This window comes from Castor canadensis, chromosome 11 (assembly GCF_047511655.1).
Source record: "Castor canadensis chromosome 11, mCasCan1.hap1v2, whole genome shotgun sequence".
Taxonomy (NCBI): domain Eukaryota; kingdom Metazoa; phylum Chordata; class Mammalia; order Rodentia; family Castoridae; genus Castor; species Castor canadensis.
In genome coordinates, this window is record NC_133396.1 from 94122960 (window position 1) to 94148987 (window position 26028).

General features: G+C 37.2%; 1 protein-coding gene across 1 annotated transcript; it reads left to right on the top strand.

Moving 5' to 3' along the window:
• Window positions 1-351: 351 nt before the first annotated feature.
• Window positions 352-24045, top strand: Mpc2 (mitochondrial pyruvate carrier 2). Its single transcript, XM_020178887.2, has 5 exons — window positions 352-605; window positions 12818-12858; window positions 21855-21939; window positions 22437-22548; window positions 23716-24045. The coding sequence occupies exons 1-5, from the start codon at window positions 497-499 to the stop codon at window positions 23750-23752; spliced, it is 384 nt and encodes a 127-aa protein (XP_020034476.1). The 5' UTR covers window positions 352-496; the 3' UTR covers window positions 23753-24045.
• Window positions 24046-26028: the final 1983 nt, after the last annotated feature.

Consider the following 26028-nt stretch of genomic DNA (forward strand, 5'->3'; position numbering starts at 1 on the left):
CGGGCCTCCTCAGTCAAAGTGAAGGGGCATGGCACAGAGACCGCAGCTTCACTTTCCCTTCGCCAAGATGGCCTCGAGGGCCGGAAGAAGAAGTTGGAGGTTTCCGCTCCCCCCACCCGGGTTCTTCCTGCCGCCGGGCTGGCCGATTGTGGTGAGCTGTCCCCCTGCGCAAGCGCACTGCCGACAGAGTGCGGGGCGGAGTTGGCGGGGCAAACTCCTTAACACCTGTTCCCATGACTACTCCGCCCGCGAGCAGGAGGCTGGCCGGGGCGGGCTGGGGCGGGCTCTGCAGAGCCTCCGCCCCCTCAGCCTTCTCCGGGTGCTGGCGTCTGGGTGGTTCACCCCGCCCGGCAAGCTGAGTGAAGGGCGCCGTAGGGGTGAAGCGGACGCAAGGCGCTGTGACAGGGGAAAGTGACGAGTTGCTTTTCGTTGCCATCCAGGGACGAGGACACGGCGACGCTCCCAGCCAGCTGCCCGCGATCTCTAGGCGGCCAAGATGTCAGCCGCTGGTGTCCGAGGCCTGCGGGCCACCTACCACCGGGTCCTCGATAAAGTGGAGCTGATGCTGCCCGACAAATTGCGGCCGTTGTACAACCACCCGGCAGGTAACGATCCTAGAATGGCTCCCATCGGGATCTTCCCTCCAAAATGTAGGGCCTTTTACAGGCCTGTTGACAAGTCTCCTTGGAGGTGTGCCAGAGCTCCAATCCCGTTCCCCTAAAAAAATGAAGATGAAATATCTTCTCCCATCCCGCATATGTCCTAAACCCCAGAACCTCAAGTCAGCGCCCTTCCCGACCTTTGTCGCATTCGCTTCCTTAAGCACGACTCGAAGTTCCGGACCTGGCCCCAGATTTGATCCTTCTCAACTTCTGCCATAAAAGAGTCGGGGACCACCATGAAACCCTCATTCTCCTCCCGCATCCTTTTTCCTCCGCGAACTATAAGCCATGTGGGGAAAAGTTGGGTCGGAGATTTTGGAGTAAAGGTCATACTGGTAAAGGCCTGCAGAGAGAGCTCTCCCTCCCCCAAACTGGACGCGGTATCCTGGTCTCATAGTCACGGTCATTCTTCATCCCCTAGGTCCTGTTTGTTCCTTTAAGTCTGACTTTATGCAGTTACCGAGCAAGTTGTTACCTAGACGCTTTTATGGGGGCAAATGAGACTAATTCTGCTCTGCCACTTCCTATAGGGGTGACCTTGGACAGAATCCGAGACCTCTGTAGAATGCGGTCCATGCGAGAATCATAGATAACATATATGCTTGATTTTTTGGAAATGCTCAGTAAATGTTAGCTCTTTCTTGTATTAAAAAACAGTATTCTTGTGATTGAAAAAATTCTGTAAGAAACTGAAAGATCCCCTCCAACTATACTTACAGTTCTACAATTCTGGTAATTTTTTTTCCATAAAATGGGAAGTAATGATGCTTATTTGGCTGAGGAATAAAACCTGATATATTCTGAGGCCTCTTTCAGAAGCATAAAATTTATCAAATAGGAAATCTTGCTATAAACTGAAAGATTGAAGTGCTACTGAGAAGGTGCCTTTTTTTCCCTGACGTACTTAAATCTATATTCTGCAGTTGGTGTCATTAGGATGGTTGTTTAGTTACACCCACATCTAACTGTGAATCAGCTCTCTGGAGCCTGGGCTTCCTTGCCAATTCTGATTTGAGTGTGATAATGGAATGATGGATAGCTCTCTGGGTTATACTTTAGTTTACTTAGTATTATTTACTGCAGTATTGAACTCATTATAAAACTCGTCTTTAACAAGAGATTGTTTATTTAGTTGAGTTACCTTTTAGGTGTTTGTACACTGTGTTTTGTGCTGTTTTACAGCAAAGATTTTCAGGAGAGATAATTGAGCAATACTCTGTAAATGATCAAGGCATTTCAGAGTTAACTGAATTCTATGGCATCAACTCTGACCCTCTTACACTTTGTGTGGGCTGTGGGATAAGATCAAGGTAGAGGTGAAGCAATTTTAAACTACTTGAAATAATACAAAATTGGAAGGTAGTCTTTTGTTGAGCTTTTCAAGGCTTTGGGTTTTAGCCACCTGTAATTATTACTTATAATACTTTACTCAACACTCAGATTGAAGAGTACTTTGTGCATTATCCTTGGATTGGTTCAGTTCTTCCAGTGTGGTAAAAAGAATACCGGTTTGGAAGCCTGACAGACCTAGGTTGTGCCTTGACCTGCATGACCTTGAGTTTCAATTCTCCAAGCCTTAGTTTTCCAAGCTATAAAATAGGGAAAATAATTATCACCATTTAAGGAATTGTTGTGAAATCTAAATGATAATATCTGTAAAACATACAGCACTGTGTTTGCATTTTGACTCCCAACAAGTGTTAGTTCTCTCCCATCTAAGCTTTTGAATATGCAGAGTAAAGATACTTATCACCAAAAATTTATGACTGGAAAGTTGTAGCACCCTAATGTAGAAATGGCCAAGCATGGAAAATATGACTGCTGACTCATTAGTATTGGATAAATTCTGAGGAAATACTAATTATTGTTCAAGGAGTTAATCCAGGGTACATATTCCCTTTGCATACTATTTTGCATAGTATTTGATATTGAATCACCCTCTAACCATTAGACTAAATCCACACACAAGGGACTTTTTGAATGTTGTGCAAGGCTACAATATTATTTGAAAATTATAAATTGCTGATTCTGAATTTTTGAGGCTTATTTTTATCACTGACAAGTATTTCTAGGTAGCATCAAGAATGTCTTTAAACATTAATATATGGATCAGAATTTTGAGGCCTTTACCATCCATTTGCTTATGTATTCCTGACACATCATGATCTGCCTCTGTAGAAAAAGAATAGACTTGTAACTAAATGTGTCCTAGATAAGCTCCCACTACCACCTAACTAGATATAAAAGTATGTAGCTCCAAAGGAACTACTTGCATTGCTATACTCTAGGTATTTGTCAGAGAAATAACCTTGAAATCTTGTTGCCCAATGTTTACTTAACAGCTTAGTTGATGGCATGCTTTGCATATGGTCTGAGCGTCCCTCCAGGCTTAATTCCTATTGTGTCTAAACTTAATCCCTATTGTGAAGTCTTAAGAAAGTGGAAATTTAATCTGACTATGGTATGTGGAGATAGGGCCTTTGGGAAATGATTAGGATTAGATAAAGTTATTAAATGAACCCCCCACCACCAGCGTGACTGAGTCCTGGTGATTTTTTAAGAGAGAGAGTATGAGATCAGACATACCCATTCATACCTACTCTTCCTGTCTTGTGCCATATGATGGTCTGTACCTCAAGACTCTGTCAGCAAGAAAACCATGACCAGGTAAGGCCCCTAGATCTAGCACATCCATAACCATGAACCAAAATAACCTTTTTTTTCTTTATAAAATAGCCTGCCTTGGTTATTTCATAATAGTAATAAAACAGGGTTAAATACCATTGGGGGAAAATCATTAGTTTAAAAGTGTTATTTCTTTGTTATATGTGAGCTATTGAATCATCCCAACATGTGCACAAAATGAAACACTGGTAGCCTAATTATGTTCTTAGTATAAAATCAGAACTAGCTTTTTAGCATAAATAAAAATGAATGAGAGCTGATGGAGTGGCTCAAGTGGTAGAGCTCCTGCCTAGCAAGTGTGAGGTCCTGAGTTCAAACATCAGTACCACCAAAAATAAAAAGAATAATTTTTGGCAGTCAATACCCTTGTCAAAAATTAACCTTTACATATTCTATATAGTTTGGTCACATGATAGTGAACAGGTAGACTTACACAATATAAAGAAGTAAGGGGGTGGGGGGTCTTGAAAAATAAAAAAAGGGGGCTGGAATAGTGATTCAAGTGGTAGAGCGCCTGCCTAGCAAGAGCAAGCATGAGGCTCTGAGTTCAAACCCCAGTACTGAAAAAGAAAGAAAAGTAAAGAAAGGGAAGGATGGGAAGAGATTGATCAATGGGTAGTAAGCTACAGTTAGAAGTAAGAAATTCTGGTATGCTCCTGAATAGTAGAGTGGCTGTGGATAACAATTATGTTCTGTGTATCTCCAATAAAAAAAAATAGAAGAGGCTGGGCATAGTGGTGCACATTGTAATCTCATCAATTGGGAGGCCAAGGAAGGAGGATGGAGAGTTTGAGGCCAGTATGCACTACATAGCAAGACCCTGTCTCAAAACAAACAAACAAACAAAAAAATAGAAGAACTTTGATTGTTTTCACTCTAAAGAAATGATAAGTATCTGAAAAGATAGATACTTAACCTGATTTAAACCTTACAAAGTGTGTATATGTTTCAGAACATCGCATGGTACCCCATTAATATCTGTATTTTCTATGTTTAGTGTCAAAGAACTTGAAAAAAAAAAAGTAATAATAGAGGAGTGCTATGAAAGGTATAAGAAGGTAATGAGAAGGTAGTGATTTTTATGACCTCAAAACATTTAGTAAGAAACTGTTTTTCAATGCAGTAACATTATTGGACATGAGTCATACACTAAGGGGAGAATGCACATGGGAGGAATAGGGAAAGGGAAGGGAACCTAAAACTTGAATGTGGTTGATGTGCTCACTGTATAGGAGCGAATATAGTAATTTTTAAACTGGCAGGGCCACTATGGGAAGGGGACAAGGAAGTAGTGAAGAGGTCTAGTAGAGATGAACTAGTGTGGGCTGTAATATACATGTGCATGGAAGCAATGCTAGGAATCCCTCTATATAGCTATTTTTATCTCAAACTAGCAAAAACACTATGTTTTTCTTGTTGCCTCTTAAATTTTCTCTTCAACAAAAGGGCGGAACAGGTTCTGCCCAGAAAGGGGAGAGGTGGCCCAAATAACATATACACATGTAAGTAAATGTAAAAACAATAAAATAAAATAAATAAAACTGTTTCTTGTGTGGGGATATAGTGGAGATCTCAGTTCAGTTGTATGTGTACATGTGTGTAATAATTACCTTTTCTTTTCCAAGAAGGAAGTCTTTTTCTTAGGGGAAAATCATTAATATATATGATCTGCTTTCTGGATAGAGCTCATATATTTCACTAACACTAATTCCTCTCAGATAAAGAAATTAGGAAGTATAATTTAGTTCATCAGGTATACCAATGTAAGCTGTATTTGTTAGTTTGTTTGAAATTTTATGTCTGTTATTATTTGGTTATGGTATTCACTTGCAGACTTTCTTAAAATCGTCTATAAAAAGTTTACATTTTAAAAAACATCAGTTTCAAGCTGAGCATGGTGGTACACACCAGTAATCCCCAACACTGGGGAGGCTAAAGCAAGAGGCTCATGAGTTCAAGGCCAGTCTGGGCTATATAAAGAGACCTTGTCTCAAAAGTAGTTAAAACATCCGTTTTAGTTTAAAACAAGACAAGCGGGCTGGCAGCCTGGCTCAAATGGTAATGCACAAGCCCATCAAGTAGGAGGCCCTGAGTTCAACCCCTAGTATTGCAAAGGAAAAGAAATAATAACAACGCAATAAAGCAGAAAAAATAACCGTTTTATTATTCTCTATATTTTCATTATTCTTAAATAGTTCATAATATATATTTCTAAATTGTCAACATTTGAGGCTTTTTCAATTTCTGTTAAGTTTTAAGAAAAAAGATAAAATGTGTTGTTAGTTAATTCTTTGTCTAAAAGAATGTACATTCATATCTGATCGTGTATTTTATCATTGCTCTAATCAAATACCTGACAGAAAAACTTAAGGGAAGAAAGATTGATTTTAGCTCATGGTTTCAAAGGTTACAGTCCATTTTAACAGGGATGTGTAGTAGAGCAGCTTCCATAATGGCTAACAAGAAGCAGAGGAGATCTGCAACTGAAAGGAGCCAGGGCAGGATATAGTCCCCAAGAGCACACCTTCAGTGACCTACTTCCTCCAAGCAGACCTCACTTTCCAGAGTTCCCACATCCCAATAGACCATTCAGATTTTTAATCCATCAGTAGATTAACCTGTTCATTAAGTCAGCGCCTTCATGATCTTACCATCTTTGGAAAAGTCCTCACAGACACAGCTAGAGGTGTGCTTTACTAATCTCCTAGGTGTTTCTCAGTGCAATCAAATTGACAATCAAGATTAACCACCACAGTTGGGGGCATGTTTTCCTTCATCTTGGGCTTTAAATTAAATTTCTTATTAAATGAATTTTTTTACTCATTGTATTTTCAGCAGTTAAAATTTTCCACTTAATCAAGGTATCTCTAATTTATACTTCTACTTATCCTGATGTTAAGGTAGTATTGTCTCATTTGTTTTTATGCTCTCCCATGAAAATAGCTAAGTAATTAGAGCCTAACCTGTTTTTTCAGGGTCTGGAGTAACATAGGCCACTGTCACCATTTGAGTGATATGGTTGATGATATTTAGTGTTTCTAAATGCTTTATTTCATCAAAACTTTCAACTGTTGAAGTTAAGTTGTAATTTTTCCTCACTATTCTATCCACTGTTGATTGATTGTTTTTCTGGAAGACAGCTTTCTACATCTGAATTCACACATGTCTAAATTTATTTGTCTTATTATTTACTCTTAAAGCAAAAAATAATTAGCTGTGATCAAATGAAAGGGTAAACTAAGTTTTTTTCGAAATTTTTGTTTCGAAAAACAAAAATGGGTATTACTAACCATTTTTTCCTTTTCTTTTTAGAAAGGAAATAAGAAATAAGAAAAAAATTATTTGTTTGCTTTTATAGATGCCCAGCTCTGATTAGTTATTACCTATCAGCATCCTCCAGTATCTCAGAAAACTAGCAATTTAGAATGTCTTATGTATTTGCTACTAATTTAGAATTTGGATTTGTTGGAAAAAAATTACTAACTAAAATAACTCTCTATCCAAAGTTCTGGCAACCTTATTTTCATGTTTGAAGTTTTTATTGCTTTTTCTTGTTTGGTTCTGTTAAAATTATTAACTATGTAACAGTTAATAATTTTAAACTGTCACCTGGCTTGAAACAGTTGAGTAAATTAGTTACCAGATAAACCTACTGGAAAACTGCAGTGTTCATTAACCCCAAAGGCTCAGCCATTTAAGCTTACAAAGAAACCAGAATCTACGCACCTGTAATCTCAGCACTAAAGGAAACAGGCAGGAGGACCATGAGTTTGAGACCAGCCTGAGCTACATAGTGAAACCCTGTCTCAAGAAGCCAAAAGAGGTAGGGAGAAGGAAAAGAGGAAAGGAAGAAAGGAAAAATAAGAACTTATTAGGAGACCTTACCGAGAAAACAATTTGGGGTGGCAGCAGAAGAAGTATTAGTTTTGAAATAGGAAAACAGGAAGTCTCCAGAAGAGTTCAAAGTATGAGTACCCATTTAGCCAGAGACCAGAAGACATCCCTTGAGTGATAAAACCAAGCTTCCCACAAGGATAAAAACTGAACTTAGTATTTGATTCTGAACATGACCCAGACACTCTGGCATAACAAAGAAAAATGATCTAAGTCTGGTGATAGGAATCCCTGAAGGTCAATCTAAAGTAAATTGCAGAAGAGTTTGAAAAGATTAAATTATAAATCAGTGCATTATGGCTGTGGGAAGAGCACCATGGTTCAAGAGTCTGAGTAACTAGTGAGTAAAATCCGGTAAAACCTTGGTGTAAGGGAACCCAGTGTCCCTGGAGATAAGTAAATGGCAAATTCTAACCTTGACAATGAAGCAATGTCTAGACAACTAGGTCAGACCTAAAGTGTGATTATCTTTCATTAGGATCTGTCCTAGATATAGTTAATCTGTATCAATTCTGTTGACAAATATTTGTCAATTCTGCTACAAATATTTGTCAAGGAAGACTAAGAAATAGACTTTAAGGAATTTATTGTCTGGTTAAAGTGACACATGTATAATCATTTTCATTAGTACAGAAAATAGAGAATATCCAGGTTGCTTTGAAAGCTGAAGGCATGCGTATTTAGCCTAACCCGGCAATGTTAAAGAAGGCATCCTTGAGATGAAACCCAAGGTGAGTTTTTGAAGGATGAGAGTTACGTGAAGACAAGGCAGAATGTTGGGCTGCATAAGCTCAAGTGTAGATCCATAAAACAGCACAAAGCTAGCTGAATATTCACCTACCTTGTCAATTTAGGTAAGAGAATTTCTTAACTTTGCATTCTTGACATTTTTCGAGCTGTATGATCCTTTGCAGTGGACAGTGATATTTAATAGCATCCCAGATCTCTACCCACTAGATGGCAGTAGTAATAGCAGCAGCCAGTACCACCATTGCCACCACCTATTTGTAGCAACTAAAAATGTCATCTTATCATGTCAAGAGGCAGAGATCAGGAAGATCACAGTTTGAAGACAGCACAGGCAAATAGTTTGCAAGATCCTATCTCCAAAATAACCAACACAAAAAAGGGGCTGGTGGAGCGGCCCCATGGTGGCAAAAATCACTCTCACTTGAGAAGCACTGACCTCAGCTGAAATTTAGTAAATTAGAATTCAAAATTTATATTTCAAACACAATGCCTTCATCTTTTAAATTCTTCCCACCACCCCCCATTTTTTTGGCCAGTCATAGTGGTACATGCTTGTAAATCCTAGCACTCAGGAGGCAGAGGTAGGATGATCACAAGTTCCAAGCCAGTGTGGGCTACATAGCAAGACCCTGTTTAAAAAAAAAAAAATTATTTTTTCCTTAGTAAAAGTTTCTTTGAAATTCTAACTTAATCAAAGAAGAAAGTTATTTCCCAATCAGAAAGAAAGAAAGGGATCTGTCTAGAATTCTAAATATAATGGTGGGTGTGTTCAGTACAGTACAGAACTTAGGAAACCATGCTTAGAAAAGATGAGAACAGTAAACTAGAAATTGAATATTTGTAGATTTTTTTCACTTAAGTGTAAACATCAAAATTAAATTTAAATTCTCTCATCAACCATTTCAGCACTGTCTCCAGATTTTTTCCACAACTTACAATATGGAAAATGTGAAGGTACACAGGAAAACATGAAAATGACTAAATACCAGATATTTGTGAGAAAATGAACTTTAGCATTAATAGTTGTTTCTCCTCAGAAGGAAAGACAGGGTCTGTGCCACGATCTTGGAGTATTTGAAGAATTTTTTTTTTTTGAAGAATTATTTTAAAGATGGTATCCAGCTCCATTGGAGAATAAAAAAAGAAGATTTAGATTGCGGTAGAGGAACTTTTTAATTAAAGTAGGAAATCAGCAAACTTAAACTATAAGCCACTAGCATTCTTGAGGCCCTGGGTTCAGTCCTCAGCAGCACACATTTTAATAAAAAAGGTAAACCAGACTTACCAATATCTAAATATCAGCCTGATAAAAAGAACTTTTGACTTTACAGTAGTCCTCCCTGGTTATCCAAAAGGGATTGGGTTCCAAGACTCTAAAATGTGACTATGCTTAAGACTCTTAAATAAAATGGTGTAGTATTTTCATAATCTGAGCATGTCCTTTTGTGTACTTTAAATCATCTCTAGATTACTCTCAGTACCTAACACAATGTAAGTGGTATGCAAATACTTGTTAAACTATATTGTCTTAGGAGACAATCTTAAGAAAAAAATCTGTACATGTTCAGGTGAAATTTTTTTCCCAAATATTTTCTCATTTTTTTAAAGACAGATTCTTGGATGTGGGGTATAGTTCAAGTGGTAGATCAGGAGTCTGCCCGGCATGCACAAGGTCCTGAGTTCAAACCCCAGTACCACCAATAAAAAAGTACAAAAATAAAAGATAGTTCTTGCTGTGTAGCCTAGCCTGACCTGGAACTCACTATGTAACTCTGTCTAGTCTTGAACTAGCCTGAGATCCTCATGCCTCAGCCTCCCTAGTGCTGAGATTACAAGTATGTACCACCACACTCAGCTTCCAAATGTTTTCAGTCTCCCATTGGTTGAATTTACAGATTTGGAGATCACAAGTACAGAGGGCCTAGTATATTACAAAGTGTATTTATATGTGCACATACTAATGTATTTATATGTGGAAATAAATATTTACTTAGAAATTAGGATAATAAACTCCAATTAATGTAGACTGCATTCTATGCTGGCTTTCTTCATTTAATGTTAATACTGTTTATGCAAGTATGAAGCTACTAACCTCAAATCATAATCTTGATAGGTAAGTAGATACACCACTACTATTTAAAGTGTACTGTGGGCAGATTTTTAAATCCTGTTGTACTCAGATTACATTGAGTTAATGGATTTAGCTGTAAGAATAATGTGAATTAGTTTGAGAAGGGCAAAAAATATCAAGGAGTCTTAAATTGTGAAAAAATAGTCCAAGATACATAATGTTGCTATCACTTAATGGAAAAGGCAAGTAATGAACTATAAACTCATAGTGACTATGATATTTTCCTAGAATTACTCAATAAGAAAAATTTACAGAGAAAGCAACTATTTTTACATGTTTCTAATTTTTTCTGCTTAATATTAAAATTAACCAACTACTTTTTTTTTTTTCTTTTGAGACAGTCTTACTGTGTAACCCAGTCTGGCCTCAAATTTGCAATCCTTCTGCCTCAGCCTTCTGAGTGCTGTGAATACAGGGGTGTGCCACCACACTTGGCTGTCAACCAACTCTTTTGATAGTGGTTCCAAAACAGGATCGTTGGGCTGGTAGAGTGGCTCAGGCGGTAAGAGTGCCTGCCTAGCAAGTGTGAGGACCTGAGTTCAAACCCAGTGCTGCCAAAAAAAAAAAAAAGAATTATCAAAATAGGATTGTTACCACTGGGTTCATTTTCATTTGGTGTGCTGGTATTACCAAAGAATGAAACTAGTATGATTTCGATGGAAATACTTAAGAATTAACTTTCTATAAATTGTTTTTATATGGCTTCCAGACATGATTTTACTTAAATAGTCTTCCTGTCAGATCATTAAAAGCCAGCACTGTATTTTCTTCACTAATGTATCCTCAGTGCCTGGTACACTGTAAGTCATGCAGTAATTATTATGGGCAGATGAAGGAGTGGTGACCTTGTCTGCAGCAAACTAGACCCAGAACTACAACTGGATCTTAATGTGGTTCTCTTCTTTTGTTTCATTTCTAAATAATAGTTCTAACTCAGTTGTACCTTTTAAGTGTTATTTAAGCATGTGACCAGAAATACATCTTATAATGAGAATGAGTACTATTTGGTGGAAAAGGCATAAATGCATCTTTATCTGTTAGCCCTGAGAAGTATTATTTGAGAGAGGATGAAGAGAAGTAAAATATTTTATACCTAGAAGGTGACACCAAACTTTCAGTGTGACCTTTTGTGTGTGTGTGATCCGGAGAGACTAATTATTCTTGCAAAGTAAAGTATAATGTAAAGGCAGCAATAATAATGATGGATACAATAGGTTTTAACTTTCTTGAATTTGCTTATAAATCACTGTTGTATTATGGAACATTGCTCAGTGTGTACATTAATAAATACATTTTGTTGATCCAATTATAAGAATATGCACAGCATATTAAATGTTCTGGTATATATAGGACTTAGCAAGTTAAATTACATTTTAAACTCCCTGGACAGAGTCTCTTTCTGGCCTCTCACTGTATGCCCCGAGGGTGAAAAGAGTTGTGTAATTAGGAAGAGTTACGTAAAAAGAGCACTAGTTAAAGGATTTGCAGACTATCATGCAGTCAGTCTCCAGAACCCTTTGCATCTTAGAACTGAGGTTCTAACACAGTCTGCTGCTTACAAGCTGCAAGACTTGAGTAGGACCGGGAGCATCTCTGATAAAATGAAAGAGTTTCCTTCCAGTTCTGAAACATTGTGCATCTCAAATTCTAGATTAATAAACAATAAAACAAGAATTATTTTCAATACATAGGGCAGATGGGTACCAGGATGGCTAAAACAAGGACTCTGCTATGAAGAAGTTCCTAAGTACTCTTTCCTCTTTCTCATGTGAACTTTAAAATTCGGTTCATTGGACTTGGAATGTATCGCTGTGTACATAAGCACATGCTTATGTAGCATGTGCAAAGCTCTGAATTTGATCCCCAGCACTGTTTTTTTAAAAAAAAAGTTCATTAACTTTTTAGTAGAATGTACAGAACTCTCATTGTGATGCATACGATAAAATATCTATCCTAGACATTGATATAGATTAACTGAATCTATATCAATTCTGTTGACAAATATTTGTCATACGTATCTGAGATACATTATAGTAAAATGTCACTTACAGTTATAAATACTAATAAAATTAGTGAATATATATATCTACTAAAGCTTGTATCTCTAAAATTTCATAATTTTCAATTTTCCCAATTTGAAGACCAATGGTGACTGGACTAACATTAAGTTCCATGTTAAAGGCAAAGCTCTAGGAATGGTTTCCAGAGCCATCTCCACTATGTCTTACCTAATTTTTAACAGGTCGCAAATACAAATAATTTACATGGAGATCACAACAAATCCTGTGAAAGACTGATACTATAACACTGTTGTATCCTTCTAAATGTTAAAACAAAAAACAGTAAAAATGGCTAGAAATAGACTGAAAAATCTTTGTGTTTTGAAATTTGGTGATGGCTGTTAGAAGACATGTATAGGCCAGGTGTGGTGGTGCATGGCTGCAATCCTTGTTATGCAGGAGGCTTAATAAATAGGATTGTGTTCTGATCCTAGGCAAAGAGCTCAAGACCCAATCCAAAAAATAACTAAAGCAAAAAGGGCTTGTGGCCATGGCTTAAGGGGTAGAGTGCCTACCTAACAAGCAAATGTCCCTAAGTTAAAACTCCATTATCATTGGAGGGGGGGGAGGGAGAAGACATGTGTATATAAAATATTTGGTTTATTCCTGAATTTTTCTCTTTTTATTTATCTCAGGCCCCAGGACGGTATTTTTCTGGGCTCCAATTATGAAATGGGTAAGTCTTAACTTTTAGCAGAAGCTACTAGAAAAATGTATTCTTAATAGAAACTTATTAATTGGAGCTAAATTTCATGAAGGACATACTTTAAAAATATTTTTGTTATGCCTCTAACTAATTTTACTGCAGATATTCTCAGATGTATCATTTTCACTGCATAAAGCATACTACTTGCTTTAGTTTTTCTCAACTCCTTAGATAAGAGGTCTTCTAGGAACATATTTCTTATCAAAATGTACAGTTGTGGGCAGAACTGTACTTTCTTGACTGGAGCCAGGCGTGGTGGCCTACAACTGTAATCCCAGCAGTTGATAGGTTGAAGCAGGAGGGTTGTGTGTTTGAGGACAGTTTAGCCTACATTGTGAGATCTTGTCTCAAAGAGTAAGTTTGGGTTGTAGCTCAGGGTTAGACTGTTTATCTAGCACACACAAGTCCCTGTTTCAATCTTTACTACAAGAAAAGAAAGAGAAGGAAAGGGAATGGAAGAGAAGGGAGAAAAGGAAAAAAAAGATAAATAGGTATAAATATATATAAATAAACTGCAAGTCCAATGCTTTTACTCTACACCAGAATTTTCTTTCCTAAATTTCTCATTGAACTGGAAAAAAATCATCACAGTTGGCATTTGTAGCAAATCACTGATACTGGGTTGAAAGGACCAGTTTCAGTCTCTATCTCTGTTTCTCAAAGTGTCATCCCTGGACATGCAGTAACAGCATCTGACAACTTGTTAGAAATGTGAATCTTTAGACCCCATCGCAGATCTACTAAGCCAAAACTCTGGGGATGTAGGCCAGCAAGGTGTGTCTTAATAACCTCTCCGTGTGATTCTGATGGCCTCTAAAGTTTGAAAACTACTGGTCTGCAAACATTTTTAAAAATATGACAAAATACATACTAAATTACCATCTGAACCAGTTTTTAAATATATAGTTCAGTAGTGCTAAATGCATTCATATCATGCAGCCAGTCTCCAGAACACTTTGCATCTTGCAAAATGAAGACTTTATAACCATTATGCAACTCTTCCCCCTTCCCCCTGTAAAATATCATTCTAGTTTTATTTGTTTGTTTGTTTGGGGTTTTCTTGGCAGTACTGGTATTTGGACTCAGGGCCTCATGCTTGATAGACAGACACTCTACCACTTGAGCCATTCCACCAGCCCTTTTTTTATGTTGGAAATTTTCAAGAGAGGGTCTCTCAAACTATCTGCCCAGGCTGGTCTCCAAATTCAATCCTCCTGATCTCTGCCTCCCAAGTAGGTAGAATTACAAGCATGAGCAACCAACACCCAGCTCCATTCTACTTTTTGTCTCTATGAATTTGGCTACTCTAGATCCCTATGTAAGTGGAATCATAGACTCTGTCTTTTTGTGGCTGGCATATTTCACTTAGCATAATGTCCTTAAGTTTCATCTTTGTTGTAGCATATGTTAAAAGTTCCTTTATTTGATGGCTGAATAGAATTCCATTGTGTTATCAGACCCAGGTCCAGCTGCTTGCTGCTTGAAAGCCAATGCTACAGAGTGGAGAGTTGGTGAGAAGGAAATTGGGCAAGGCTGGGGAGGTAGCTCAGTGATACAGCTCCTGCCTAGCAAGTGCAAGGCCCTGGGTTCAGTCCTCAGCACCACAAAAATAAGGGGAAGGGGAAGATGGAGAAGGCGCTATTATCTCCCAAAAAATGTCTTGCGAGACTCAGGTACAGGAAAAGATTTTATAGGGGGGTATAGGGAGGCAGTGTACCAAGAGATTGACTACATTCTAGGCAAAGTCTTCATCATCTAGGGTGTTTGTCTCCTTTTTTTCTTTTTCCCTCTGTCTAAAACATCACAGTGGACCTAATCTTCTGCAATTAGTTCCCATAGTTCTTGAGACATAGCACTTTTCTGAAAGTTAAACCTCACAGCAATTTATATGCTTTGTGTTAGTTGATGCACAGGACTGAAAAAGGGGCATTATGTACTTAGGTATAATTTGAAGGTTACCAGATAGTCTGGGTTCTCTAAATATAAAGAAAGATTGTGTAGCAGATAACATCTTGATCATTTAGGTGCAACTTCTCTTTAGAATTTAAGAATACCAAGCAAAGGGAAGGAAAGGCAAAATAACTCTTGCCAAAGACAACCCCCAGAGGAGTAGCCACTGTTGAATTGCATGTATACAGGACATTTTGTTCTTCTGTTGTGAGTTGGAAGTTTGGCTCAAAGGCCCAAGTTCAGTCCCCAGTATTGAAAAAAAAATTTTGGAGAAATGTTTATTCATGTCCTTTGCCCTGCCGCCTTTTTTTTTTTAAGTTTTAGTCAAGCTGTTTGTTGTTGTTGAATTGTAGACTATTTTACTTCTCTTTTTAGAAACTGTAAATCCAAGTAGTTAAGAATTTAGAGGGGAATTGGGTATGCCTCAGTCTTACAAACTTAGACAAATTTAGTCTTACAAACTTAGACAAATTTAGTCTGACAATTTTATCTCCTCAGCTATACAATGAGAAGATCAAAATAGATTAGTGGATTGGGAATTGGGTTTTATAGACAACTAGGAAGCAGTTCTTTTCTCACATTTATATATTGAGAAAAGGTCCCATCAGTTTAAAAATAAATAAGCTTGAATAGATCATCTTTAATAGTTCTGCTCAAAGTATTCAAAAATAGTGTGGTGAACTCTTAAGTTGATACAGGAAAGAGTAGGAAATACTCTGGAGTTAGTAGGTATAGGTAAGAACTTTCTCAATGAAACCCCAGCAGCACAGCAACTAAGAGATAGCATAGATAAATGAGACCTCATAAAGCTAAAAAGCTTCTGTTCATCAAAAGAAATGGTCTCTAAACTGAAGAGAACACCCACAGAGTGGTAGAAAATATTTGCCAACTATACATCAGACAAAGGACTGATAACCAGAATATATAGGGAACTTAATAAACTAAATTCTCCCAAAACTAATGAACCAATAAAGAAATGGGCAAGTGAACTAAACAGAACTTTCTCAAAAGAAGAAATTCAAATGGCCAGAAAACACATGAAAAAATGCTCACCATCTCTAGCAATAAAGGAAATACAAATTAAAACCACACTAAGATTCCACCTCACCCCTGTTAGAATAGCCATCATCAGCTACACCACCAACAACAGGTGTTGGCAAGGATGCGGGGAAAAAGGAACCCTCTTACACTGTTGGTGGGAATGTAGACTAGTACAACCACTCTGGAAAAAAATTTGGAGGCTACTTAAAAAGCTAGACATCGATCTACCATTTGATCCAGTAATACCACTCTTGGGGATATACCCAGAAGACTGTTACTCCAGAGGCACCTGCACACCCATGTCTATTGAGGCACTATTCACAATAGCCAAGTTATGGAAACAGCCAAGATGCCCCACCACTGACGAATGGATTAAGAAAATGTGGTATCTATACACAATGGAATTCTATGCAGCCATGAAGAAGAACGAAATGTTATCATTTGCTGGTAAATGGATGGAATTGGAGAACATCATTCTGAGTGAGGTTAGCCTGGCCCAAAAGACCAAAAATCGTATGTTCTCCCTCATATGTGGACATTAGATCAAGGGCAAACACAACAAGGGGATTGGACTATGAGCACATGATAAAAGCAAGAGCACACAAGGGAGGGGTGAGGATAGGTAAGACACCTAAAAAATTAGCTAGCATTTGTTGCCCTCAACGCAGAGAAACTAAAGCAGATACCTTAAAAGCAACTGAGGCCAATAGGAAAAGGGGAACAGGTACTAGAGAAAAGGTTAGTTCAAGAAGAATTAACCTAGAAGGTAACACCCACGCACAGGAAATCAAATGTGAGTCAATGCCCTGTACAGCTATCCTTATCTCAACCAGCAAAAACCCTTGTTCCTTCCTATTATTGCTTATACTCTCTCTTCAACAAAATTAGAAATAAGGGCAAAATAGTTTCTGCTGGGTATTGGGGGGGAGGGGGAGGGGGCGGAGTGGGTGGTAAGGGAGGGGGTGGGGGCAGGGGGGAGAAATGAATCAAGCCTTGTATGCACATTTGAATAATAAAAGAAAAAGGAAAAAAAATAAAAACTTAATTGGTATCATCCAAAAACAAAAAAAACAAAACAAAAATAGTGTGGTGGTATTGGAGATGTGGCTCAAGTGGTAGAGTATTTGCTTAGCAAGTACAAGACCCTGGAGTTCAAACCCACTACTGCCTCCCCCCAAAAAAAAAAAATTGGTATGCAAAAAAAAAACAAAAACAGCCCTTATATTGATGGAACAGACTACACTATTTCCTTCCTTTTCTCTTCACACCTATTTTACACCTAAATTTTAAAGTAATTAGAGGTCAGGAGCATAGCTCAGAAGTAGAGAACTTGCCTAGAATGCATGAGGACCTGGGTTCAGTCTCCAACACTGAAAAAAAAACTTTATAGTAATGTATCTATAAAGTAGAATCAATTGTTGGATTATTGTTACAAGCACAATCATTGAGAAAGTAAGACTGATTTCATATATTTGCAATAAATTAGGGGACCTGTTTGACCTTTAATTTGACCATAACCATTGGTTTTTATCAGTAACTTTGGTATTTGTTTGTCCTGGTCAGTGAGTGTTTTGAGACACTGACAGTATTATGTACTCAGAAGTGCCTTCTTAATTATTTGTCTCCTTCACAAACATCTGTTTTAAATCCATGTTGAAATTATGCACAGTCTCCTGAAAACAGCATAGCAATAGAAACTTCTGTGTCTTGTTCTCTGGTGGGGAAACTTTTCATGAGATACGTGCTTTCTGTACATATGAGTATGTTTTCTTACCCTGAACTTTGGTAAGTCTCTCCATGACACAGCAGTTGCTGCTGCAAGCCACATGTGTTCTGTATTGACTCTCAGACCATACTTCTTCAGACACTTAACTATCTATGGTAAAGCTCATCTTAGCCACTGTAGTTGAAACCAGATAATCTTTCCTATCTAGGATAAATTATACCATAGTGCACCTTATAGAATTTTCAGTTTAGGTTTCTTTAAAGCAGAGTAAGTTCATAGATTCTTCGAAACGGTATGAGAAAAGAAAGCTGCTAAATTTTATATGGTTTTTGTCCAAATCTACATTTGTTTTGTTCACACTAAATTTGGTATTCACAAAAATAACCATCTTTGTGGATGTCACCTGTTAACCTAATAATTGCAGCCAACTATGCAAATTATATTAACAGTAGAACTGGCATAAATAGACTTGAGGACAGACACAGTGACTTGGTAATACTACAGTTCACCTAATGAAAGCAAAAATACATGAATACCCTGGGTATATACTGGAAGGAATCAATGTCAGCATAGAACAGAGACATCTGCACACCATGACATTGTGACACTCTTCACAACAACCAAGTAATGATTATTAACCTAGGTGCCCATCCGCAGGTGAATGAATAAAGAAAATGTGGCATATATACACAGTGGAGTATTATTCAGCCATAAAAACAAAATTATATTATTTGCAGGAAAATGGATAGAACTGCTCACTTCTTTTTTTTTTTTCTTTTTTTTTTGGCAGTACTGGGATTTGAGCTCTGGGCCTTGCACTTGCTAGGTAGGCACTCTACCACTTGAGCCACTCTTCCAGCCCTTTTTTATGATGGGTTTTTTTCAAGATATGGTTTCATGAACTATTTACCTAGGGTTGGATTCCAACTGCTGTCCTCCTCATTTCTTCCTCCTGAGTAGGTTGGATTACTGGTGTGAGCCACCAGCTTCTCTAGCCCTATGAAAATGGATGGAACTGAAGACCATCATGTTAAACAAAATAAGCCAGACTCAGAAAGACAAGTATCACATGTGTTCTCTCATATGTGGAATGTTAAAGAAATGAAAGTAGAAGGGACACTATTAGGGGAGGAGGAAGGGAATCGAGAATGGGATAAGAGAGCATTATGGAGGGGTGAACATGATCAAAGTATGTTATATGCATGTATAAAAATGGTGCATTGAAATCCAGTACTGTGTGCTAGTAAAAAAATGCATGAGTGCACTAGAGACTGGCCCACTATCCGTAAGTGTTCACATGCCATGGGCATGAAAAAATTGGCTGGCCTGGGAAGTGTACATAAAGAAAGTTAAGAAAATTTTCTTTATTTTTATAGTCTTTTTTGCACAACACCTGTTACTTAGCTTTTGAAAGTATAGCATGTAATATAGCTTAGTATGCAGATTTTCAATTCCTATTTCCTTTTCAAGCTGGAACTAGTTATATAGATTAATTCAGTTTAAGATCCTAACGACTTTGCTATCTCTAAGCATTTTGAAGTTGGGGTATAGTCTATGGTGGTATCTTTCTAACACTCCTTCTCTAAAAGTGTCACGTGATATATGTTGGGTGGGTGTTTTTTGAGGTGGGCTTCAAACAGTCTTCTTGTGTAGCTCAGGCTGGTCGTAAACTCAATATATAGCCTAGGCTAGCCTCAAACTCATGATCCTCCTGCCTCTGTCTCCCAAGTACTTGGATTTCAGGTGTATGCCACCCCACCCAGCCTGGCACATAAGCAATAAAATATTGGAAAAATGAGAGAGAGAAGGAGGGAGGGAGGGAAAGGGAGGAGAGGGAAGGGAACCACAAATGTGAAACATGGGCTTTAGACATTCGAAAACATCTTTTAATTGATGAGAGCAACAGGAGCTAGTTTGAGTCTTCTGGATGCCAAATTGTCTGTACCAGGTTGTTTAATACATGTCTTATTTAATCCTCATCCAAAAATAATCTGAGAAATAAATATTACTGCTATTTTCCAAGTAAGGGTAATGGGTTCAAAGAACTAAATGACTATGCATTTTAGTAAGTGGCAAAGTCAGGAGTTAAACCTCCAGGTCTATTTGACTCCATAGCCTTTGCTCTTAAACACTCATTTTACCACCTTTAAATTAGTCACTATGGTACTTTCTTAGTAAGTTAGGGAATATTTTACATAATCTTGTATTATACTCTAAGCACTTTCTGAATCTACAGTTCTGTTATTTGAGTAAAGCTCAGAATAAAGTTAAAAAAGGCACACAGACCTGCCCTCATCCTAAGGCTAAGAATGCAGGAAAGGGTAGCAGGAATAATATTCCTTTGTCTATGTTCTAAAGATGTTAGCTGTTGAATTTTTTGTTGTTTTTGGTGGGGAAGTAGCAGTACTGGGGATTAAACCCAGAGCCTAACAAGTACTCTACAACTTTAGCTTCTCTGCCCAATTCTTTTGTTTTTATTTTGTTTATAAGCTAGGGTTTGCTAACTTTTGCTCAGGCTGGCCCCAAACTCACAATCCTCCTGTCTCGCTCTTCTCAAGTAGCTGGGATTGCAGGCATGCACCACCATGCCAAGCTCTACTTTTATTTTTGTTGTTGCTAATGATGATTTTTCCAGGCACTATGCAAAATCTTTTAAAGCTTTTTGTCTTGTTTAATATACCTCAGTCTTTCAAGTATAGGTCTAATATTCTCATTTTACTTATGAAGAATTTAAGATAGGTTGTTAATGTAACTTGGTCAAAGCTAAACAGCTAATAAGCAGAGCTTAGATTCACAATGAGATTTTGTAGAATAATCTCTATAAGGTTAGAATGACATAGAAGTAGAAAGGAATTTTTTTTTAAAATAAACATGGGAAAGCTGGGCCTAGTGGCTACAGTAGTACCAGGAAGCTGAGGCAGGAGAATCACTTGAGGCCAGCCTGAGCAACATAGCAAGACCCTATCGAGAGAGAGAGAGAGAGAGAGAGAGAGAGAGAGAGAGAGTGTGAGAGAGAGATTGAGAGTGTGTGTTGCTCAAGATCTTTGTGGGAGAAAACAATTACTAACATATCTCAGAAAAATAAAATGTATAAGAGAGAAATAATCCTAACTGCTGACATCTTTCAAAAAGAATGTTAGAATATAGCTCATAATCTTTATAAATACATCCAGTGAGCCAGTGTAATGCATGAAGCCAATAGAATAAGAGAAGTTAGTCTTTTTCTTCCCCTTATGGCAGTTTTCCATTGTGCTGAAGTAGAGCAGATATGGAGCAGAGAAAATAATAGATTGGGACACGAAGAAGGTAGGAAGGGCGATTGTAAACTGACTTCATTACTTTCTTAAGCTACTAACTTCATTAATTTAAAACCATTTGAGCCAGGCATGACAGCACACTCCTATAATCCCTGTACTGGGGAGACTGAGGAAGGAGGATTGCAATCTGGGCTGCATAGTGAGATGCTGTCTCAAAAACAAACAAACATTAGGACAGGGCTGGGAATGTAGCTTAGTGGTAGAGTGCCTGCCTCACATGTACAAAGCCCTGTGCTTGATCCCTAGCACAACTAACTAACTAACTACATAAACGTGTTCTTTTATTTTAAACTTTTTTAATAAACTCATAAGTATTTATATTTCCTATTTTGGAGCAAAATTATTTTTGCAGATTTATATTCTCCATACTAGAACCTCTTTTAGAAATTCAGTAAAAACCTGGAAATAGTTAACTCTGGGAGATAGGTATGTAGGGGTTCTTCGTACTAGCCTCTCATTTTATGTAGGTTTGAATTTTGTTAATTAAGAAATTTTTAATTATATATTTTAACCTCTGCAATAAAGTAACATAACTAATATTCTAATGAGAATTTACTAAACTTTCTGCATGATGCAGATGGGAGGATATGAGTGGGATGATTTCTGTAAAACACAATATTAAAAATGTTCCAGAGAAGAAATATATAAAGAAAATGTTCTAACCAAAAAAAAATTAAAATTAAAACCATTTTGTAATATTTCTATTTTGAAAAAAGAATAACATTGACAGAAAACATGAAAGGAGCGATCATTCTGAATTCATTGTAGTTTTTTGTCATGACCTACGTTTTTCTTAATGCATGGACATTATAATTATAGCTACTAGCATATGGAAGTCTCATAAATATTTCATGTTTAATTTAAAGTTAAAAAGCAGTCACTCCAGACTCCTGATGCCTTTTTTCTTTCTATGTGACAATGTGTATTTCCAGGGGTTGGTGTTAGCTGGATTGGCTGACATGGCCAGACCTGCAGAAAAACTCAGCCCTGCTCAATCCAGTGTTTTGATGGCTACAGGTAAATTGAATTATTGTCTTTTATATCCCATTTAGAGCTAAGTTGTTTTTTTGTTTTGTATTAATTTATTTAATGATTTAGTTTTTGGAATGCATACATTCATTTACATTCAAATTAACACAGGGAATTAACAGTGTTACTTATCTCTAGGAAGCTACTGCATTATGGATGGAGGAGACAGTGGAATGCTGCTGGGAATAAGTACCTACATGGGTTTTTGATTTGCAGGGTTTTGCCATGAGCATATCTTTACAAGTAGAAAAAACAGTTACATTTAATATTCACTTGGCCCTATAAAGGTTCCCCTGAGAATTTTGTATAGCACCGACTTAAAGATAGTTTTTGAAGACACAAGTGTATAACATTTCTTTGACTTCCATCCTGTATTACTGAGGTCATAGTCTTATTTATAGTTACCTTACTCTAATATTAAATATTCAAATATGTTACTGCAGCAGAACTTATACCTTTAAAAAATTTTTTTGTTGTTTCAACAGGGTTTATTTGGTCAAGATACTCACTTGTAATTATCCCAAAAAATTGGAGTCTGTTTGCTGTTAATTTTTTTGTGGGGGCAGCCGGAGCCACTCAGCTCTTTCGTATCTGGAGGTAAGCCTACCTTTTAAGACTCACATATAATGCTAAGATACAAATGTTCCTGAAGCAGAAGTTTACCATTTCTAGAAAAGTCTGGGGATTTATAAATTAAGTTTAAAGCTTAGTGTTTAAGTCTAACAGTACATTATCTGGATGGATACCCCTTTTACACAGTTTCTTTTATTAAGACAACATATAAAACTTAACATTTATAAAGTAATTTCCAACAAAAGCCTTACAGCATTTGCTTTCAATTATGTATAATAAAGTGGGACTTAAATGTATAAGTATAATATTAGAAATGACATTTAGAGTAAAGTCGTTGATTTTATTGGAAAGCGCTCCATGAGCACTAGAAATTTTTTAAACTATTTATTCAATGGTTAACATTGTCTGTGAATTGTAATACTGATAATATGATCAAATATTTGAAATTAGGATCTTTGAGGAATCTAGGAGGTATGGTGGGCTTCATGGAATAAGTTCCTTCTTATTCCATAGTTTAAGCACTAGTCGTGCTATAAATACTGTTTTTCACTCTACTGTAAGCTGGGAAGAATTGTCAGTGAAGTCCAGAGAGCTATAGAGGGGAAAGACTATGGTTCTATAGTTGATTTGCCTCTGGATTAATGAGAATTGAGGAAACAGTCCTTAGCATCATTAAACTTAAATGTATAACCTGTTAACCTATTGGAAAAAAAGAATTATTTTACTTCTAGTGATCAAGCAGGAACCCATTTCCAGTTGATTTTATTCTAAGGTGCTTTGTGAATATAAAGAAAGCATTCTAGTTGGCCACATTTTGCTGAACTTTATACATATATTCATATTTTTCATATTCTTAGATAATTTAAGAATGAATATAGGGCTAGGGATGTAGCTCAATGGTAGAGCACTTGCCTAACATGTATGAGTCCCAAGGAAGGAAGTTCATTAAAATAATACTTTTGCACAGAAAACTATGTTGAGTAAAAACTTTTTGGCAATTGGGATCTTACTATATGACCCACAGCCCAGAGGCAAATGCTTGTCTGACTAAGCACCTGGGATGATTAAATTTACAACTATATAGCCACTTGACAACTAAGAAAGAAGAAATGGACTATTCTCCCATCCTCTCCTTACCATAAATTTACCAGTTTTTATGAGTGATTGTTTTTTCTTCTGTTTTCTTTATAGATATAACCAAGAACTAAAAGCTAAAGCATTCAAATAAAAGAGAGTTCCTGATCACCGGAACAATCTATATGTGGACATAACCACTGGGACCTAGTTTATTATTTGATTATTTATAAGGCGATGCTAACTGTGCTAACATTGGAAGGCACACACACACACACACACACACAATCTTAACTGTAAGTAGAGACTAGTACTTGATTCCAAAAAAAATAAAACAAACTTGTAATAACAGTCTCTCTTTCCATATGGCTTTAAGGAACCTATCTATGGATATGAATGACATTTTTTTCTACCATTTGTCCTTAATAAATCATACTTGATCATTAATACCCTAAGTCTCCTTCTGTTTTAGTCAGCCAAAATATGTACATATAAAAGCAAACAAAAGCCAAGAGTAGTGGTGCACACCTATAATCCAAGCTGTTAGGAGGCTTAGGCAGGAGGATCATGAATTTGAGACCAGCCTGGGCTACATAGTGAGACTCTATCTCAAAAAAAATAATAAAAAACAAACAAATTTTGGCAAGCTGAAAGACAGTTGAGAGGTTAAATAATATGCTTATTTAGTGTTAAGATGGTCGAATAACTACAGGTAGAAGGAAATATTCAAGAGAGTGAGAAATGAGTAGTAAAAGGACTAAGAAAATGTTCTCAGACGATTTTAAAACATTTTAACTTAACATGAAGAAGCTTGACTTTTTTTTACACATTAGTAGTACTGGAATTTGAACTCAGGACCTCACACTTGGTAGGCAGGCACTATACTACTTGAGCCATGCACCCAGTCCTATAGCTACAGATTGTTAAGTAAGATTGTTGTGAAGATAATGTTTTTACATGGTGCCTGGTCCATAATGAGTATTAAATATTTGAATTACACTCAGTAACTGATAAAACATAGCAGAAAGGCTCTCAAGTCAGACTGTCCTGAATTTGAATTCCCCTTCTATGATTTATAAGCTATGGCTTTGGCAAGTTAAGTACCTAGTAGAATACCAGGGCCTACATAAGGTTTGTGACCTTTGTCCCCATTGTAAGGCGAGACTGGACATACATTACTGGGACATGCTAGAACTAACAGTCTGATTCAGCCTTCAATTTGGAGTGCTGAGATTTTCTCTAAAAGTGCTAGTAAAACCAGTATTCATTAGAACTACAATCAAATGAATCAGCAAAACAAGTTACTTCAAAATATGAAGAAACAAGAATTAACATTTTTGTTTTGTTTTGGTAGATTGAACCTAGGACCTTGCATATGCTAAAAACAGGCTCTTACACTGAGCTATGCCCCAAAGAACTTTTTTAAGTAACACTATATACTATAACTGATTAAAATTTGGCATTTAGCAGTTGAAGATCATGTGCTCTATCATTTACCATAGTCTGTCTTTGAGGAAAAAAGATTAGAGAATTTGACATGACAAAAGTGAAGAGGTTCTAAACAGTCAAATTCTTACTAGTTTCTTTTTGACAAGTGTGTGCACACATATGTTTCCATGGTTAAGCATTTAGGAAAAACATGAAATGTGGTATAGACCCAAAAGTTTAAATGTATGTGGTAAATTGTTTCATGTCGTTTTCATGAAAACCTACTTCTGGGATCTTCTAAGCCCTATTTGCAGTCAAATTAATTGCAACATTTAGATGTAATCATAAGCAGACTTCTTGGTTTGCAAAAATGTTATTATCTCTGGGTACAGCAGTAGACGTCTGTGATCCCAGTACACAGGAAGCTGAGGCAGAAGGAGCATGAGCTCCAGGCCAGCTGGGCTCAAAACAATCATCATCGTATCACCTAGTGATTCATTTCACAACTACTCGCAAAAACTTAGAATTCATATACTAGAAGTCTTAACATTGTTGTAGATACTGAACTCCCTTTAAAAATATTTCCCATGACCAGGCTTTGGTGGCTCACACCTGTAATCCTAGCTACTTGGGAGGCAGAAGTCAGAAGGATTGAGGGTCAAGGCCAGACCAGGCAAAAGTGAGACCCTATCTCAAAAATACCCAAAACAAAAAAGGCCTGGCAGAGTGGCTCAAGTGGTAAGATGCCTGCCTAGCAAGTATGAGACCCTGAGTTCAAACCCCAGTGCGGCAAAAAATATACGTGTGTGTGTGTGTGTGTGTGTGTGTACATATGCCTTCCACAATGGTATATACGTACGTGTGTGTGTGTGTACATATGCCTTCCACAATGGTATATACGTACGTGTGTGTGTGTGTGTGTGTGTGTGTGTGTGTGTGTACATATGCCTTCCACAATGGTACAAATCACTTGATCACTGTAATTGAGTTGAATTCTCTATC

Coding starts and splice junctions, on each gene's coding strand:
- Mpc2 (XM_020178887.2), top strand. CDS start 497: ATGTCAGCCGCTGGTGTCCGAGGCCTGCGGGCCACCTACCACCGGGTC. Junction 606..12,817: donor GTTGTACAACCACCCGGCAG/GTAACGATCCTA, acceptor TATTTATCTCAG/GCCCCAGGACGGTATTTTTC. Junction 12,859..21,854: donor GGGCTCCAATTATGAAATGG/GTAAGTCTTAAC, acceptor GTGTATTTCCAG/GGGTTGGTGTTAGCTGGATT.